The sequence below is a fragment of the Tetrao urogallus genome (assembly GCF_951394365.1).
Source record: "Tetrao urogallus genome assembly, chromosome: 4".
NCBI lineage: Eukaryota > Metazoa > Chordata > Aves > Galliformes > Phasianidae > Tetrao > Tetrao urogallus.
This window is the reverse complement of record NC_136817.1, coordinates 56,730,079-56,750,180: the sequence shown is the minus strand read 5'-3', so window position 1 is coordinate 56,750,180 and position 20,102 is coordinate 56,730,079. Positions and strand designations below refer to the sequence as shown.

The following is a 20,102-nucleotide window of genomic DNA, read 5'->3' as shown; positions in this document are numbered from 1 at the left end:
TCCCCTGATCACCTTCGTGGCTCTCCTCTGGATCCTCTCCCACAGCTCCCTGTCTTTCTTCTACTGGAGGCTCCAGATCTGGACACAGTACTCCAGATGGGGCCTCACAAGAGCTAAGTAGAGGGGGACAATCACCTCCCTGTCCCTGCTGGCCACCCCTCTTCTGATGGAGCCCAGGATCCCATTTGCCTTCTGAGCTGCAAGGGGACATTGCTGGCTCATGTTAAGTTTTTCATCCACCAGGACCCCCAGGTCCTTCACAGGGCTGCACTCAAGGATCGCTCCTTCCAATCTGTGTGGATGCCTGGGATTCCTCCGGCCCTAGTGCAAAACCTTGCACTTTGCTATGATGATTTGTATATTAAGTGTCTGCTCCCTTGTCTAAACGCTACTACGGTACAGCAGCATAAACTTTCAGGCAGACACAAAAACAAACAAAAAAACCCACAAAACTCAGCGGCGCTCAGAGCAAAAAGGCAAAGTCGAACTGCTCGCCCGGCCTTCCCCGCAGCCCTCCTGCAGAGCTCAGCCAGCAGAGCAGAAAGCTGCCGGCACTCAGCGAAGCGAAGGAGCCCAGCGGAGGGCCACGCGGAAGCCCGGCGCGGCACACGTGGAGCACTGCGGGAGGAGGCGAGGCCTGCTCACCCCGGTGCGGCAGCGGGCTGCCTCCACGTAGCTTCACCTTCATCCCAAACGCTGCCCGGCGCTTGAAACCACACAGAACAGCTGCCGGCCTGCGATGGAGGCACCGCTCCTGCAGGCGGGACCGCGGGCTCGCAAGTACCGCCCGAAGCTCCCATTACACGCGAAGTTCGCCTTGTAGGTGACGCACTGGGCTGCTGCCAGCCGCCTCGATGCTTTTTGCGCGCAGTGAAACCAGGAGCACACACACGGAGCTGCCCGGGCATCCTCAGCCACTCGTAGATTAAAAACCCATCGAAACGAAGTGCTGCGTGCCGGCTGCCGGTGGGCGCGCTCACGGACACACGGACACACGCACACACACGGTCACGCACAGGGCCGCCTCCCGCCACCCCCGCCCCACGGCCGGGCCCCTCCAAGCCACACAGCACGGCCCGCATCGCGGCAGGCGGTGGGCGCTGCGGAGCGCGGAGGAGGGGCAGCCCAGGGCAGCCCGCGGCCGCTCCCCCTTACAGGCGCAGCGGGGCCGGCGCGCTGACAGCTGCGCACTCGCTCAATCTGCCCCTCCAACGAGCGGGCTAAAGGCCGTCGCCGCTCCCGGCCCGCCCGCTCTCTACCTTGTCGCAGTAAAGCCCCACGAGCTGCTTCATCCGCCAGTGCGGAGCCGAGAAGACGTCCACCTCCTCAGGGAAGGGAGCCATGTTCTCCCCATAGAGCCCGGGCGCTGGCGGCACTAACGGCGGCGCTAACATCCGCCCCGCGCGTGCGCGGAGGGCGCCCCGCCGGGCCTGGCGCCACGTGACCGCAGCCGCCCCGCCAGCTCCGGCGCGGTTCGGGTGCGGTTGCTGGCGGCTGCGCTACGCGCGTGCGCGGTGAGAGGCGGCGGCTGCTTCGAAGGCGAGGCGTTGCCTCATACCCCGCTTCGGGGCGGGTCGGTTTTGTCCCTGCGCGGCGAGTTCCTCGTCGTTCGGCTGCGGGGCCTGGCTGGCGCCAGCTGCGCTTGAGGGCAGAGCGGCCGGTCTGTGTTTCTAGCCAGACCTGCTGTGTGCACAGCGGTTGACCAGAGCTGTGGAAGCGGCTCCAAGTGCTGCCGGGCTGCGCGGGCGCGCCGTGTGGCGGCTAGCTCGGGAGCCTGGCGCGCGTCTCACGTGCTGCAATCAGCGCTCCTTAAATCTACTGTTAAATAAAAAATCGTTGTGCGTTTACACGAAATAAAGCTGGCTTCTCGCTCCTGAAAAATGAACAGGTGCTGAGACGATGCGTGAGGAAGGGAGAGGGGGTGGGCGGGTGAGGCAGTGCGTGTGAAGAGCGCGGTGCGTCCCGGCTGGGCTGCCGAGGCTGTGCCAAGCGAGCAGCGAACTGCTAATGGAACCAATGAACCGTCCGTAAATTGAAATCTTTTGGGTGAAAGCATGCCTGCGTTTTAGCTCAGTACGTGTCAGTGTGCCAGCTATTGGGAACAGAGTGTGAAGTCATCGATTGTAAAATCAGGAGGTAACAAAAGGAGAAGAGAGGACAGGTGATCTGGGTTATCTCGATCGCCCAACGCGATAATCCCTTCAGTTCTTTATCCGAGGAAATGATCTTTAAGCAATTGCAGTGTTGGGTGTTGCCTTTTCTATTCATCCTTTCCGCTTCAAGAACTTTTGAACATGTTGACCTATTTAATCGTATTTGACAAAGGTGTACAAATTTTGGAAGATTAGCTTTATGCAAGCCTCTGAGAAAATAGCAGTTACACAAGAGAAGGGAAGGAAGGCAAAACAGAGGTATTACACAACTAGCCACCCAGCACACAGCTGTATTTCTCCCTGGCTAGTACACAGAGCTCTGCTTTTGGGTCCGGTAGGCACATTTCTTGCATAGAGGAGTATCGCATACAGGAGCACAGGGCAGACTTTGGGGTTACTGCTCTAGGTTGAATTTATGAACCAAAAATGCAAACCCTCAAGAAACAGCATTTTGTGAAGCATATTGCTTGCTAATATGGGCATTTCCAAAGTCATATTTCAAAGCCTAAAACATGAGATCACACAGAACTGGGGTTCTTCTGCCAGCAGTTCATGCCTCAGTAATAGCAGAGGATTAATGCTCCCACCTGTTAATCTTCCATCTGCTGGAAGTTACTGCTCACATGTTGCAGAAATAACAAGAGAGAACGTGTCCATCCTCATCTTCCAGGCTGTCAGAACATAAACATACTGAATTTCATGGTAGTCTGAAGAAATATTTGCTTTATGAACTAGAGTATCTCCAGTGCAGATGTGCTTCAAATTTTGTTGACTGCTTCATGGTCAGACTTCTCTAGGAGAGAGGGAAAGAGCAAGGGGCAGGTGGTCCACAGCCACTGTGAACTGCTGGAGCTTGGGGGGCAAGGTGGACAGACAGTTCATGGCACTGAAGTGCAATGGTACATGAGAAAGTGCCTGATAATGAGATTTAAATGTTATATTTTTCATGGTCAAGTTTAATGGGGAAGAGTTGGTCATTTTTTACAAGTGTTTACACAGAATATAGTTCTGAGGCTGGATTTTTCATTAACATAATAGAAGAAGACATAATGAGATTCAGTGACTGGAAGCTGAAGAAAAACAAGTTCAGGCCAGAGGTATGACTCCTAAGGCTATCTAACCATGGGAACAATGACCCTGGAGGCCTATTAGATCAGCCATCACATGAAGGATTTAAATCAAAGCTAAGAACGTATAAAGTAAAGTGGCTCTGCCAAGTCAGATCAGAGGCCCATCCAGCCACGGTGTATTTTTCCAAGGGGTCAACGAGGACAGAAAGCTTGGCAGGCAATGAGGTGGGGATCCCAGCAATTACTGTACCCGTTTGCATTCCCTCTGTCATGTTCAGTCAGTTTGTGCAGCATTCTGAAAAACATTCTTTTTTTGCAGAACGTCACTGAGAAACCCCCCCATTTTCTTCATGTAATTTATGAGTTCTAAACTGGTGTGTCCAGAAAGAAAAGCAATTCCAAAACTCTGTCTCCATCTGTTAAAATTATACTGTATATATTTTTAAGCAGGGGTTGTGATCTTGATGCCAGAAATCCCACTTCTATATAGAAGATCTCATCAGTGATACCTACAGTATCTCTTATTCCCAAAATAATTAGGCAAAATATGTCCAAGGTGAAGTCCATGTTAAAATTTTTTTCCTTGACTTCTGTGGGTGGTTGCACTGTCTAATCCTAACCCAAAGCAGTAGACTTGAAATCATGTGTTTAGTGTGCTAATGACCTGTCAAGAGGTCATCCTTTAGAGACTATGAAAGGGAAATAGGAAGAAAAAGCCTTGAAGAAGTAACTGAAGCACAGCATTTGCAGTGTTTCCTCCATACTAAGCCCAATACCGCACATCTATGACTGGGCAAATACGGCTTTCCTAAAGAATTTGCTGCAGATAATAAGCCAAAATGTAGCTGCACTTACAGGATAAATGCACGAGTAGCAATTTACTTGATGAAAAGTAGGATTTTACCTTCAATATAATATATTGTGTGAGTACTGTTGTGTATGTATGTTAGTATATTTACATAGTACAGATACACAGCACATATATCTAGCATGATATCAATAAATACAGAAATAAAATTCGCTGAGATGTGGAAACTGCTCAGCAGAAAGAAAGGCCGCATTTCTCAGAAATGTGAATCCATACAAAAATTTCTCTGAAGCTGAAAAAATTATAAATTATTTTAAAGAGGGAAATATTTACACTGAGGAGTGCATTAATTCATACCATTTGACAGTCTAGCAGAATTCTCGAGGGAAAAGAATTTGGAGGCAAAATAAAAGCGAACAGAAGTTGAAGATATTTCTTCCATGCACAGAAGTGCCTTAAGCCTTTCTGGCTCTCATAATCCTGCCTGGTTTTGTTTACAAAGAGGACTTTAAATCACACATCATCACATCAACATTTTACTGTCAGTACCCAGTGGAGGGGCAGAAAAGGAAGTCAGTAATGATATCCATATGCATGACCCAAGATCACATGAGAATTTGGGTTATGAGATCAGCACCTATGTATTTCAATTTCTTCGTTCTTCGTATGTATTTCAGCATCTATTTTTACCTAAGCCGTGAAAAAAGTGCAGCCTTTTCTTGAAACTAAATGAGACTGCTCTAGAATGTGCTGCTTGCAAGCACTTGTGAGTTCTAGGAATCTGCAGTGTGGCAATTAAGCGAACTGAAGGCATTGTAAATACATACGTTGTAAATGCTGAATAGTAAGTACACTGAATACTAAACTATATTGTAATTCTTCCCAGTTATCACCAGGTGGCAACATCAGAACCATAAAAGTCTCGTTTTCCTGAAGTAGAGGACTTTCAGATGGAAGGAAGTGATGTGTCCCTGGTTGCGGTCATTTCAGGAAACAGTGTGATTACATTGTCTGGCAAGGTTCAGGTTTCTGTCCAACTTTGTCAGCTGTGTACAGAGCTACAGCTACTATTGAAGATATTAATTGGTTTCCCTTTAACTTGTATAATTTAATCTGGTCGTTTTTGTCTTTTTTTTTTTCTTTTAAGAACTTGGATTGTAGAGAATTCATGATGAAGAGCCTTTTTCTGTCTTTCTTACTAGGCTCCATTCTGTTTATGAACAACTTTTCAGAAGTGCAAGGAAGAAAATGGAAAGGTGAAGGTACAACACAAAACCTGGAAAGCATAACCGTTGGAAGGTGTTATGACTATATTAGAATTGTGAATCCTGCTGTTGGGTAAGTTATTGCATGTTTCTGGAATAGTGTTTGTCTTCTGTACAAATTGCTCATTAATCAAAAGTATGATGACTCTTAGCCATGAAAGTAATCCGACTGAAGCCGAAACGTGTAGCTTTCTGGAAACAGAAATTGAACTTTGATGGATGTTGCAATAATACCAGTAGTGTAAATAAGGCAGTATTTTTAATGCTTCAACTTTTTTCCCCTAGTAAGGGTGTTCTATAAAGAGAACACTGCACAGAAGTTCTGGGGATGTTTCTAAAGCACCAATCAGTCAGCGCTCCTGGAAAGACTGGCATTACTCTGTGTGTATTGTAGGTCATGTCAAGTAAGAGGGTGAAGACCGCATCACAGATATTCTGTGCTGCTGATATAAACTGCTTAGCTCATCCAGGTGAAAAATCAAGTAGTAATCAACTCAGTGAAGTACTATTACCATGAGTTTTCATTGTCTGTGTCAATTACACAAAATTGGAGGAAATACCCTTGCCTAAAATGACCACGTTTTCTTTCTTCTTTACATTGTTTCGGCTTTAGTGAAAAGGAGAAATGTCTGAAGGACAGTCGCTTTGAATTCAGTCCAGAATTGCTCCTGATAGTTTGAAGGTATTTGCAGAAGGAAGCTGTCTGGATTTCTGCAGTATCGAATTGTGGTCTTGTGCAGAATTCAATAAGTTGCAAAATAGTGGAAAACACCACCACCTTCCCCCAGCTTCGCTTTTTCAGTTCCTGCTGCAAAACAGGAAGATTCAGGACCTGTCTTGAAAACAGACTTATGATATTTAACAAAGGCAAAGCAACATTTTTCTTAACATATCAGAACCTTTTTTTTTTTTTTTGAAGTTCCATAGGAAATAAAACCTCATCCTAATGCAGAGAATGCAGTACTAAAATTCTGTCAAAGCAGCTCCAGCGTGGCAAATGTATAAATGCATCACAGTGGATAGCATCAGTAAGCTTTAACTATATGTTCCTACACCACTACAACATAATATGAGCTACAAAATCATGTTAATTAAAAATTATGTAGGTAACTAGACAAGTCTTATCTTGCGACGGTTAAGAGATGCCATTTCATTTCTAGCAGAAGCAGGACTTAACTAATACATCAAAATACTCTAAAATGAGCAACATAAAGGATGGTTACTGTGGAAATGTTTGCTTTACCATGTAACTACAGTGGTATAGAAAGTATTTATATATTACAGTTTTGTGACATTTTTGATGCATAAAGTTGCGGAGTCTGAACACATCAAATTATTCTTAATCTGAACAGTATAAAGTAAGGTTGGACGTTAGCATTGCTTTCCTGAATTAAGGGCCAAATGGGCAGTATAAAAAGAGCAGCTGCACAATTTATTTCATGTAATTTCATAATATATTTTTATTCTCGTTCCCTTAGGTCTATGAGAAAATACTGTAACATGAACGAAATTGAAATTTCATATTGCACAGCTGCAAGCCAGATATTCTAATTATTTATAATCCTTTTTGTTCATTGTCTGCCTCTTAATTGCCCCCAGGCTAGCTTTTACAGAGGCATAGCCACCTGGATAGGTTTTGCTTCAGAATAATTTTCAAAAATACTTCACTAACAGAAAAGAATCTGGCAAAACATGTCTTTACACTGCAATACAATTAAAACATAAAAATGCTTATAGAAACACAAGAAGAACCTTGCATTAAGAGAGAACATACAAAATTGCAGAAGAGGTATTTTACAAAATGCAGAAGTGAGAAATTTGAACGAAAATCGTATTTGAAGTTGTTTAATGTTAGTATGCTATATTACACAAACACAACTCTTATGTTAGCTGCCATGTTTATGTACAGATAGCATGTAATGAAAGCTTTTGGGGAAAAAATATTACGAATTAAATGTGATACATCTTATTTTTGTCTATTAAGATTGAGAAGAACTGTCCTGAACTACAGTCCTTCCCCACTCTGTCGTTCATGAAGTATTTTTGCCAACTAAGAAATTTTGAGTTAACAGAGAAGAATAATCTTTTTGATTTACAAGCTGTTCAAACCTGAGATGAGAAGACATGAAGTGAAAAATGCACGTGAATTAAGCAGAAAATTACTGCTGGTTTCAACTGTCAAGATGTTAAGAGTTCAGCTGATGATAATTTACAAGCACTAACACGAAGAAGTGAGGGCTGACAGCACTCACCTCTTCTGCAAAACAAGACATAAATATATACAGTTGTCAGGAGCTAAAGTTTAACAGCTTGAAGTTAGAAATAGGGTGCAAATCCTTTTATCAAGTAAGCTGTTTAATCATTGGAACCACTGACCAAGGGTCATATTGCATCACTGAAAATTCTCAGGTCAAGGTCTCATATTTGCTTAAGGTACGTTAGTTTTTAAAAAGATGTTGGAAGCATGACCAGTTCTTTGCATGGGACCAAAGTTCTTTTTCCTGCATGGAAGCTGGCTTCTCTAACTTTAAATAATCTAGAATCTCTGCATCTCAAAGCAGCTGCTTAAAGAATCTCGTGAGGAGAAGCACCAAGAGAAACCCCTCTGTATATGGATAACATTAAATGAACTAAACACTCTAATGGCTAGGTTTAGTTTAGTTTTAGAGACTACTTTTATTCAAGCTTCATAATTACAGCCACTCACACTGGGGACGCTTGGTGCATGTGAAGTACATTTTTCTGTTGAGCAGTGCTCCCAGCATAGACATTGTCACAGCGTAAGTGGGGAAGGTACCATGGGAAAGTGATGAAAGCAGCAATTCACTTTTTAATTACTTCATGCAGGTCCAGAGCTTTCGCAGATGAGCTCATGCAAATCCAGAGATTTAGGATGCTTCCATCCCTGTCTGGCTGGCCCTGTCCTTCTGCGAGAGCTTATTGTCCCCAAAGCAGAGCAGGCAGAAGGGAAATAAATGCACAGCCTTGCGTCTTTTTTCAGCCCACCTCTTCATGAGCAGTTTAAATGCTGAATCCTAACAGTACTCTTGCAGCTACTGCGCAGTGACAGTACATGTCCCACACAGCCTCTGTGCTTATTCCAGAAGTTAAAGCTGCATCATCCTTGAGTCTGCTTACACTGAGGATGTTCTTTGTTGAAACCATTTTTCTGTCATCAAAACTGTTAGTAACTCCTGCACTGGAATCTGACATTTGAGGAGTAATTTTTACATTCAGTAGCTTTGCATATTTAGCTGTGCTTTAACAGAAGTGGCTTTTTGAATCCCTAAGATTTCTGAGAAAGCTGTTTGGTTCTTTTAGCCTTTCTACCAAGCTGGATAGCAGAATTCATTGTGAAGACTTTATAGGGTATGTTTTAAAATGTATGTATGTCTAATTCCACACTGTAAATCCAACTAATTTTATTGCATTTTACTTCTTCATAATTTCTTTGGAGAGGTGCTGCAGTAAGGAGGAGAAAAATGAGATACATGCTATTCCTTGGTTGCAAACTTTCTGTCTTAATCTTGTGAGGGATTTACTTTATGGATTGAAAGAGATGGGGAACAAATCACTTTCTTGTTCTGCTTTGGAAAAAAAATAAAAACAAACCAGTTCTGCTATTTGTTTTGACAATTGCAGTGAGAAGAACTGTTCAGAGTTATGGGAAGCCTTTAGAAATGCTTTTATTAACAAGGATCCTTGCAACATTCTACCTCAAGACTTTGAATTATTTTTCAAACTGTCATTGCACGCAATTCCCGCTGGCAAGGTAATGATTATTAATGTTATGATAACAGTCCAGTGACATCTAGCAGATTTCCCATCACAGTCATTCAGAGCAGACTAGAAGTCATTCTGTGGCTGATAATTCATTATTTTGGCCCACCTGCAGCTTATAAACTAAACTGGAGCTGAGTGCAGTGCATTTATCTGCATTTCTTGTAAGCAGTAACTTCAGCAGTAATCTTCATATTCCTCTGTACTACTTTACAACTCCCTTCCCCTCTGCAGGAGACCTCGATCCCCCATCAGTCCTCTCCCCAGGGGTTCTGGTGTCCTTTGTCTCTTCCTTCTTCTGTACCAGCCTCTCCCTGTGTCTGCAGTGGTTGATTGTGTTAACATTTCCTCTTCCTCACTGTTTTTGCAGTGAAAGCCTGGGATCTGTGTGTCTTCCTTATCTGTTACTCCCTTCCCATGCTACAAATGTCTCCTGTTTTTCCTGCTGTGCCAGTAGTTCTGTTGCAGTCCCTGACCTTGCACAGCTACTTTTCCTCAGGCTAGATGCTCTGCTTGCAATGGCTGTCTGCTCCTTCTGCTTACACACCAAATCCCAGGGCGCTGAATATTCAACTCTGACATGTTAAAAACGTTAAACATATAAACAGAAATGAGATAGGGTGCTGTAGGATCCCATCAAAATGTATGTTTTAGCCTTTTATAAAAGGTTGTAACACAAAGCAGTGTTTCTGCTGACATAATTGTTCCTTATCTCTAGGTGATACAAGCTAAAGCTACAAATGCTACTGACTGTGTAGATTCATTAATGAGAGCATTTTGCAAACATGAAAGTAGCAGTGTAACATACAATTTTTTTTCACACCATAAGCCAGCATACAAATATGAGACAATTTTCTAAGCTGTATCTGGCTTATGAATGCCTCCTCTTTTTCTTTCTTTCCCTAAGTATCTGATGAAGAAAGCAAAGCTAGGCCTCATTATATTTAGTATAGATGTGATTCCAATCTGAGTATGGTAGAAACACCCCTGAAGCCTCTAGTGATCAGAATTAACACCACTGTAAGAATTAAGTTTGTTCCTATAAATAGGTAGCTAACATTCCTGATTCTTAGCTTGATTTTGAAATAAATACCAAAATATATTTTAAAATGTTTTCAGCACCACATAAACTTGTGTCTGCACCCAAGTGGTGGTTCATTTCTTCTGTATTTTGTTTTCCTTTTTAATTTAGTCTCTCTTCTGGGAAAATAATCAGCTGCTAGTCAACAGCTTTTCAAACAGAGCTCGTCGCTACATGACTCTTGGTGACACTCTATTTGGCTTCTTTGGAGATTTTCTAAACTGGTGTGGGCAGGAAAACAGCACTGGTAAGAAGACAGCGAGTGCTATATTATATGCTTGCCTGTAAAACTGTAATGGAGACAGACTGCTGTGTTTTGGAGGATTTAATTTTGCTTAAAAATTAAGAATTGGGTACCTCCACTCTCTTCTCTCCTGTTTTGTGTGAATACTTAAGAAAAGCACACAGTGAAACAATGCTGCGCAGGAGATAAACCGTGGAATGTAGAGCTGTCTGCATCCCGGGTGTGGAGTTATGGCCATTTCATCCAAATTATCAAGACCACAGCATGTCACTGATAATGTTAACTGCAGAGAATGGAAAATGCTAAGAAAAAAATAAAACAGTTTCCTGTGTTATTTCAGACTATCTTGTATGTAGTTGCTTTCTGAGGTCACTTTTTGTAGCCATTATTATGTCTTTAACAGTACATCTCACATGCTTCCTGACAGGACTGGACTATGAATCCTGCCCTACTGCAGCAGAATGTGAAAACAATGCAGTGGATGCTTTCTGGAGGATGGCTTCGATGACTGTAAATAGTCCATTAACACACACTTTGTACATTAGTGAGCACATCCCTGGTGGTTTAGGAAAGCATTGCCGAGTCAAAACAGATTTGAGTCTCATACTGTGCTAAATTATTTTCTCAGGTACAAAGGGGCTTTTCTAGGCTGGGAATGGTGTTTAGCAGAGGGAGCCTGACTTTCATCCCATCTAGCTAACATGGTCAAATTCTATGTTAGCTGTGTTAATACATATTAAGCATATACTGCACAACAAGCACACTAGGGGCTTTAGGACCTCCAAAGATCAAGCCCAAGGAGTGCCAAAATTCAGGTCAGGAGAGTTCCTGACCTGAAGAAGTTGTTTATAGGTTTGAGAAAATAATTTGAGAAGATAAATTGAATTAGAAAATAATTTGAGAAGATAGATTGAATTCATGCATTGGCTGTATAATTCTTGTCAGCTTTACTGGAATGAGCAGGCTGGGGTTCTGGGTTTTAGTTTGACATTATTTTCACAATTCTGCTCTGGTAAAATTGTCTCCTTGGTCATCATTACTTGCAAGACAATACCAAGTCATAGAAAAAATCTGAAAATAAATTCTGGAAAAGAAATATTCTGTTATGTATTGCAGTACGCACAACACAGTTCTGGGGTGATACATGTCTTGTTGAATGGTTCTGCAGAAGGAGGAGCTTATCCAATCAGAGGGTAAGAAAACTGTGTGAGCACAAAATAATGTGTTGAAGGTCTGATGTCTGTAAAGAAAAAGGTCGACCAGTGGTTTGGGTCTTCTCCTGCACGGTTAAATAACTGGTTTACTGAAGTCTGTTATATATTGTTCTTCCTGGGCTTCTGGCTCCTCTAGTTAAAGATCCCATTATGTTTTGGAGGAATATGCATTTTTCCTGATCATGTATGCATGAACAAGCAAAAGAGTTAAAAAATAACTGTAATCTTGTTTTTTGGTTATACTTTCACTATTTTAGACAGGCTTGAACACCTTGGACAGGCAAATCTACTGTTGTCACTGGAGATCTCTGGTCAGTCGTAGCCATACCAGACTTCTCTAGAGATGGTAACTGTTAGTAAAAGCCTCCCACTTCTCCAGAAGTTTAAATTAACATGTTAACTTCATGGATAGGTCTCAGCTCAGTACCAGCAGACTGCAATAACCATCCCAAGCCTTGTGATTTCTTTCCAATGCAGCAGCTGCTTGCTCAGATGCAGAAACTTAGAAGACTCATGATAGGCAAATCAGATCACACACATGGGCTGGGGCTTGGATCAGACATTATATGAAGACACAGCCATTACAAGCATTGTGATGGGAGGGGGAGGTGGGAGTGCAAAGATAAGGTCAGAAAACATTACATCTTTGCTGGAGTGTTTAAAAACAATCTGTTGGAATTGGCATTTTCTATTTGATGTTGGAGGATTTAGTTTCCATATTATTATCCTGCTTTAATTGATAATTATGTAGCAAAGTAAAATTACACAGGACAATAAAGTAGAAAATTAATTCTGGGCCAGGGATAAACACAGCTAGAAGTTTCTCCTTTATGGCCTTATGAATTCTTAGACCAAATCTGTTATTAATATTGCTATGATTTCATATCTAAAAATCAATCTGTTTTGTGGCTGTTGTTAAACTTTATGTAAAACAAAATTGTATTCAGTCTAGAAGTCTACAAGAACAATCCTTTTTTTGGCTAAATATCAAATGCTCTTTGTTTTGTGTTTGCATTTTAAAGTTCATTTCACTCTAATTCACCTCTAAGTCATAACTTTCTTTAGTTCACCTTCAAAGGTGAAGAATATAAAAACAAAACTTCACATTAAATGTGTTTCACTTTGTGCACGTTCATAACATGAATCAGATTTTTTCAACTCTGTTGAATCTGATCATAAGATCAGATTTGTATCATAAGATACAAATCTAAAAGCAAGCAAGCCCATATCCCACAGCAGGATCAGAGGTTTGATTATTGCAGAGGGATTTTTTCCCACATAGTTCTAAACAAATGTTTCTCAAATCAGTTTTTTTGCAGATTATGAAATACCTTATCTCCAGAGAGACAAGATCTCACAAATAGTCATCTGGGTTGTGGATGATATTGAAGGACCAGATATGTAAGTTGTATCTTCCTACAAAAATCATTCTTTCTTCTTAAGCCTGTTTTTAAAACCTAACCTTAGCCTTTACTTTTACTACAGTTGCTCAGCAATTAAACTAAAAATATTTTAGATGCTTTTGCTGACGCAGGAGGCATCAGCTGGCACTCCCAGAAGTAGACAAAATAAAAATAAATTCTAATGTTAGTTCTGATGTCCACTTAGTTTGAGATACGTTTATGTGGATCTCAAACCTTAAGTGATGACATAGCACATGCTGTTTTGGTAGGAAAAGGGTCAAACTGAATTTCAGATTACATGCTGATGTGAAGTATTTCTTTTGCCTTTCCAAATACATTATTTTGATTTTCACTTATCTTAACTGTTCTGGAAATCAGTAGAAGCATGGAAATGCCACAATTGGGCTCGTCTTCTCTCATAACTTAAAATCAATCCAAGAATAAAAAGTAAGCTTTAACAAGTTTCATTCTGCTGTTAATTTTATTTAAAAGCTAACAAACAAACAAAACAGTCTAAAAAGAATAGCCAAAAATGAAGTAAAGATTTTCAATAGAAACATGGTAGAAAATGGACTTTGTAGGTAACAGAATTGTTATGCAAGGTGATAGGCCTTGGTAAAGGAAAAATTAAGTGGTCTATTAATTAAAAATTCTGGGGGAAAGTTCTCTCTCTATGAGGGAGAGAAGCAGTCATCATGCATAGATGAATCAAAGGTAGAGGAGTAGAAGAAGTGAGCTTTACTCCAACCATCTCCACAGTCCCTGCAATTTACTGTATCATATCTCCTTCTGTGGAGGTATTAAAGACCCGTCTGGATGCCTACCTGTGCAACCTATATTAGAGTGCCTGCTTTATTATGGAGGTTAGACTCGATGATCTCTTGAGGTCCCTTTCAACTCCTGTGATTCTGTGATAGCTCTTAATTGGTCTTAAAAGTGTTCTGGCTGAATGGGGCAAGAAAAACAGCCTCAGATGTCACCATATCCACCACAAGCAGCTAAATCTCTGATGTCACGTGGATTCTTTGGAGTGTGAGGATGCTCTTCTTGAAACAATTCCTTTTTTATCCTTCTCTTTCACATCTCATCTCTTTCCATTTGCTTCTCTTTCATTACATTTTGCTCTTGCCAACCCAGAGCAATATTTTACTGTAGTTCTATGGAATGTATGACAAGAGAAGCAAGTATAAGCATGTTTTATGTCAGCATTTCTGAACCTTTCTTTTAAAACCGAAGAATCATATCTGGAAAAAAAAGTATAGTTCACCTTTGCAGAAGTAGCCCTTATCACAAAGAAGAATTAGAACAAGCACTGAATTTCTACTGAGATTATATTTCAGTTTGTGTTAGCTGGATGCATGGGAATATTTATATACTTTATGAAGAGTGATTTTTTGATACCATATGATTTTCTTAGAGTCATGGGTACTGACTAATGGGTAACTAATAGTGGCCTTACTACTTGACACTGGTGTAAGTTTTAGAAATCTCAGTAGGTTCATTGCTATGCCAAGCTTTCTTTGTTGATTGAACCAAATAAAAAAAAAAAATCAGTGCTAGGCACAAAAACTGTGGTTTGGATTATTTATTTTTTCTGTGTTCTCGTGTTTTAGCATTGTATTCAAGAAGGGAAGCAAACTTTTAACTACAAGAATAATTCTGATTTATTATATCCAGCTTATTCTGTAAGGACACCATCAACTTTATCACCAACTAAATAGCTACCTAAGAGTATGAAAAATGAAAGCCTTATTTATTATTTTAGAAAATTGTCTCTTTTCCTGTTTCTGTATATGGAATCTGAAAGATTTCTGGTTAATAGAATCTGCAAATGCTACACAGGTTGAAGCCAATCATAAGTCTCTGCAAACTGAGTGTGTAAAATGCTAAACATCTGTAAGCAAATGAAGGATTATAAGTAGCAAACTACATCAGTTTTCTATGTGTTTTAAGGAACATAGAAGAGACAAATAGTGGGGATTTCCTTTACGAATTCCATCAAGTTCAATGGGAGCTAGATAATAGTTCAAAGGAAAATAGAAAATAAAATATTTGGAATAATATTCAACTTCTTTCTCACAGAGATTCCTGTGGATATAATACTGTACAGATATTAGAAGACAGGCTGAAAACCCTTGGTTATGATGTCGTCTGCACTGACGATTACAAGTAAGTGAAAATCCTTCATAAATGCAGTGGATTTGCAGAAGCAATTAATCTAACTGATCTACTTTAAATTATTGCTTTGCTTCAAATAAGTGCCTCTGAAGTTATGACTCCAGTAAGAAACTTGTTTCTTAGAGAGCTGATACCACATTTTTTAGACTTGGCATTTCAGAGCAATGAATTCAGCAAAGTTCTACATCTTATTGTATGATTGCATAATTAAGTGCAGCATTGTACTTATCCAGGTTTAGACACAGAAGATGGCCTCGTATTCCAGTTTGCTGTAAAATGTTTATCTGGATTGAAAATCTAAGCAGTAGTTGAATATCTGTAGAATTACTGTTTAGTAACAATAGTATTTACAGCTCCATTTCAGAGTATCGCTGTAGGGAATCTTCAGACATGGTAGTGCTGTTGAGTTTGGTTTCTTCATTAGTTTTCCTTAGTTTTCAATCTGAAAGATGGAAAACAAAACCGTCTCTTTACAGGCCTGTAATGTTGTTACTCTGCTTGGACAATCCTGACCATTCCAAGTGTACCCTTTCATCGTAAGTAATAAAAGAAGTTCAGTCCATCCTCGCTTTCCTTATAACCATGTGAAAAATGCAGAAGCCAACAATTAATATTCCATCTCAATCATAAATGTGTAATCCATAAGCAATGTGCATTATTCCAAAGTTTATTACTTACTGTATATTGAGTAAAAGATTTGTGGCTACAAATTGTGCACAATTGTCAGTGAGTCCCTGCTATGGCAAATGAGGTGTAAATTAGTTCTCTTTAATCACACAATCATTGTCTGATGGTATGAATGAAGTTTGTACACATGAGTGTTCTAATGCAAAATCTATTCCAAATCTTGAATTATTTTTGTTAATATGCACAGATAATAAAATAATGAAATAATGGCAATAGAACTAGAGAACATTTATCCAACTACTGGAACTTTCAGTTCCAAATTTTGAGGAAGATTTTTTATCTTCCGTTTTATATGCAAACTCAATTTCTACATTTTAATATGTTTACTTTTGTCCAGTAGGTTATTTGTAGAGAAAGCACTTTACATCCAGAATACACATTTTTTACTGAGCAAGCATCACTCCCTTAATGTGTTTTATTTTCCTTCCAATCAATATTGTTCTTTTCTGCATAAAGAGAAGTAAATTAATTTATATTTTATTTCAGTTAATTTTACTTGAAAGATGGCTGTTTTCATTTGTCGTTTAAGCTACATGTTGTTACACATATAGAATATTTGATCATCTGAATATAAACACTACCTCACAGTTTGGAAAGTTGCAGGGTACACAAATGTGAAGTTGTTCTCTAGTTTTATTATTTTTATTCACAATCCATACATTTGTCCACATTCTATCTTCTACTGCCCTTCCTGCCCTAATTCAGACACCTGCAAATATTCTGCGTGTTAAAACCCACATAATGCTGCAATAACTTCTGCTGCCGATAGCCCAATTTGCTCTCCCTGGATATGGCAGCACACAGCTCCTACATGCAGTTTTGGATGCATTCTGCCTGCCTCTGAACTGAGACTGTGTGGCAGTAATACCTCACTTAGCACAACAAAGGAGGTGTATGTTGCTATCCGCAGCATATGTTCAATTTTTAATGCACCCTTACGGAGAAAATTATACTCTGTTCTGGTCACTCATCACATGGCAATGTTTATTCTTACATCAAAATTATGCCCCAGCACCCACCCAGAAATGTACAATGAAAACAGTGGGATTGTAGAAATGACTGATAGCTCTAGAATCCTTTCAGTTACCGGATATAAGAAATAAACTGCTCCTGACTTCTTGAGGCATTTATTTATTATTGGAGACCACTTGAAGAGTTGATTAAAATATGGTTTCCTTGTTCTGCCAGTGAATTATAAGGCTTTGCCCATATATGTCAAAGGAAAATCCAGTTGTTCCATGCAAAATCACAGCTGTGAACACAGTGATGATATTCGCAAACTGGAAAAGGACTTTATAAAATACAGTACTGTGAACTCTTAGCAGAAGACTATTCTCTCCACCTAGGTTTTAATCCGTTTGTCTCAAGGTTTTGTCATGGAGTTGCATTCCTCAGCTGAGGAAATCTGGATGCAAATGCTTTTGGAAACCTTTTTGTCTTCTTCTTTTCAATTAAGGGATGAGCATACCATTTCTGCAGTACCACATACTGTTTGCAGGGCAGCAGTGACCTCTTCCCATCCATCCTTGTTGGTACTAAAATGAGCATAATCACTAGCATGTCCTAAGCACCAGTTTCATACTGTCTTGGAGTAATTACTAAACAACTCAGCCATTATCATCCTCAGGAAAAGTTTCCTTGCTTCTTTTCTTCCTGAGTTTCCTATTCCCTCTTATGTGCATGGCAATGAAATAGGCTTAATCCACTTCAAATCTATGCTATCCCTGATCAAGACAGAGCTTCCCAATCTGCATGCTAAATATTATTGCCTATCCCAGAAATTTTAGTAGCCAAAATACTTAACACAAAAGAATACTTACTTCTCTGTAAAAATAACCTCTCCATTAAAATTGGCCATCCTTTCAAAAAGAACCCTTAAGCAGATATTTTATAAATTATTTGATGTTCATCTTATAGATCTGTTTTCTCTGTAGATGGATTCTTCCTCTGTGGTGGTCCACTAACTGGCGTGGGGAGAGTTTGGTCATTAATGGTGTCACTATTAACAGCATATATCCAAGCACAGGAAGGACATGGACCTGTTAGAGCAGGTCCAGAGGAGGCCATGAAGATGATCAGAGGGCTGGAGTACTTCCCCTATGAAGAGAGGCTGAGAGAATCAAGGTTGTTCAGCATGGAGAAGAGAAGGCTCTGGGAAGACCTCATTGCGGCCTTCCAGTATTTATATATAGGAGGCTTACAGGAAAGATGGAGAAAGACTTTTTTGCAAGGACATGTAGTGACAGGACAAGAGGTAACAGTTTTAAACTAAAAGAGGAGAGGTTTAGGTTAAATGTTAGAAAGAAATTCTTCACCATGAGGGGGCTGAGGCTCTGGCATGGGCTGCTTGGGGAAGCTGTGAGTGCCCCATCCTTGAAGCTGTTCAAGACCAGGCTGCATGGGGCCCTGGCCTGCCTGGTCTAGTGAGAGGTGTCCCTGCCCATGACAAAGGAGTTGGAACTGGATGATCTTCAAGGTCCTTTCCAACCCAAGCCATTCTATGATATCCATTAAGAAGAGGCTTCTTTTGCATTTTGTGTACTTGGTGTACACACATGACATTTTAATACCTCAGTAATAAATACTGAGAGTAGGCATGTGGGCTCTGCTGCATCTCCTGCCAGTATGGCTGTTTGCTGTTACAATATTCATACCTTGTTTCTTATCTTCTGGAGATTGATGTCTCCAGCACCAATGCCATCAGTTACGCACGTGACTTTTTGTGACCACAGTTCCTGTTACCTCAGCATTGCGAAGGAGAGGGCTGGCTCAGGGTAGCCGAGGAATGGCTTAGAAGGTGCTGTGATCCACGTGGGGCTTCTGAAGTGTGAACTTAACACCTCTCCAAATTTGAACTGTGTTTCTCCTGAGCCAAAATTTTTGAGCTTTGTTACCTATTTTGAAGAAAACGTGTAATCAAAAAATTGCCCACTAGGTGGCAGAGATGTATTAAAAAAAAAGCAGAAAGGCAGCCCAGTGCCAGCAATTAGTAGAGATATTTATTACTTGCATTTTTTCAGTGTCAGTGAGTCTCGGAAATAGATCTGGATACTGTACGGAGACTCTAAAAATACAGACCTTCAGAACTACTGCCACCTAGAAGAGCTCTATACTATCTCAATTGTAAGCCAGAGATGGTACATGGATACGGAGATAAAAGAAGGTGCAGGTAGTATGCACAGACTAGGTAGAAAGAAGTGTTCTCATGGCTCTGCACGCAGGTAAATCTGTTTATAAAATCATGACAGCTGAAGGGAACCTGGTATCAAGCTTACAAAGAATCTTCTGGGTTAGTACTTGAACTGCAAACTTCACCCTTGGCAACAAACCTCTGATATTTAAAAGAATCCTAGCTCAGCCTTGTGCTGTGAACATCCTGTTTGTTTTCTTTTCTTTAGATCTGCACCAGCAGCACAAAGAGGACCTATATCTTCAGACAGAGGAGGCAGCTGGAACAGGCTCATGTTTGTTTCCTTTGTAGCCTTTTTGTTTAGATCTGCTTTAGTACACTAAGTGAATAGACTGAATCCAAATCCTCTCTTGACTTGGCTGGCTTCAATTAATTTCTAACCACAATTTCACCAAAGTTCTGGGACTGGCAAACATGCATGTTAAAACCCTGCATACTTCTATCCAGATTTCAACTACTAATAGTGCAAAAAAATTCTACTGCTGCTAGAAAGCCTCACCTATCTTTTCCTTTTCTTGTACAGAACTCCCTTGCTATGTCCTATTATCCAAATTCTCTAGAATGAAACTGAGAATAATGCTTTCTCTCTATTCATGTATTTCAGAAAGGAAAACAAAAATTTTTGTCCAGTAGGAGGGTAAATGGGAGCAGGAAATAGGATTTCAAATGGGAGAACTTAAGATAACTTACCTGACAGAAAACATAGTAGGTGAGATAGTGGGAAAAATTAAACTCATTTTCCTTAATAGTGTTTGAACCAAACTTAACTGAAACTATTGTATGGATGTAATAGTTACAGGACATGCAAGGCACACGTTCTTACATGCAGTATTTTACTCTTAACTGCTTCCAGCTGTTCCTCAGCTGGCTATTTCCTGGCCACAGCATAACCAGCAATATGGCCAGCATCACCAGGTCTAGAAGGCTCCACACGTCATCAGCCATGATGTGAGGGAGTAGATTTATAACATTTCAAATTCAGACAAGAATCTACCTTTGTTCAGTGGACTCACTTATGACAAGACGAGC

At 40.6% G+C, this 20,102-nt stretch overlaps 2 protein-coding genes across 3 annotated transcripts in view; one reads left to right on the top strand and one right to left on the bottom strand.

Moving 5' to 3' along the window:
- The window catches only part of FBXL5 (F-box and leucine rich repeat protein 5), a gene marked incomplete at both ends in the record, with an annotated part of 33,133 nt that extends 31,739 nt beyond the window's left edge, over window positions 1-1,394 (bottom strand). Inside the window, one exon of one of the 2 annotated variants that reach the window (XM_079534490.1) lies at window positions 1,260-1,394. In XM_079534490.1, the coding sequence (XP_079390616.1) occupies window positions 1,260-1,394 (135 nt within the window). The remainder of the gene's footprint in view (window positions 1-1,259) is intronic. The other variant, XM_079534491.1, reaches the window with a different exon arrangement.
- A 3,805-nt stretch (window positions 1,395-5,199) lies between these two features.
- LOC306945423 (ADP-ribosyl cyclase/cyclic ADP-ribose hydrolase 2-like) lies at window positions 5,200-19,396 on the top strand (the record flags this gene model as incomplete). Its single annotated transcript, XM_079534147.1, has 9 exons — window positions 5,200-5,369; window positions 8,939-9,068; window positions 10,269-10,404; window positions 10,829-10,911; window positions 11,518-11,594; window positions 12,924-13,016; window positions 15,101-15,187; window positions 15,673-15,732; window positions 19,282-19,396. The coding sequence occupies 9 exons, from the start codon at window positions 5,200-5,202 to the stop codon at window positions 19,394-19,396; spliced, it is 951 nt and encodes a 316-aa protein (XP_079390273.1).
- Window positions 19,397-20,102: the final 706 nt, after the last annotated feature.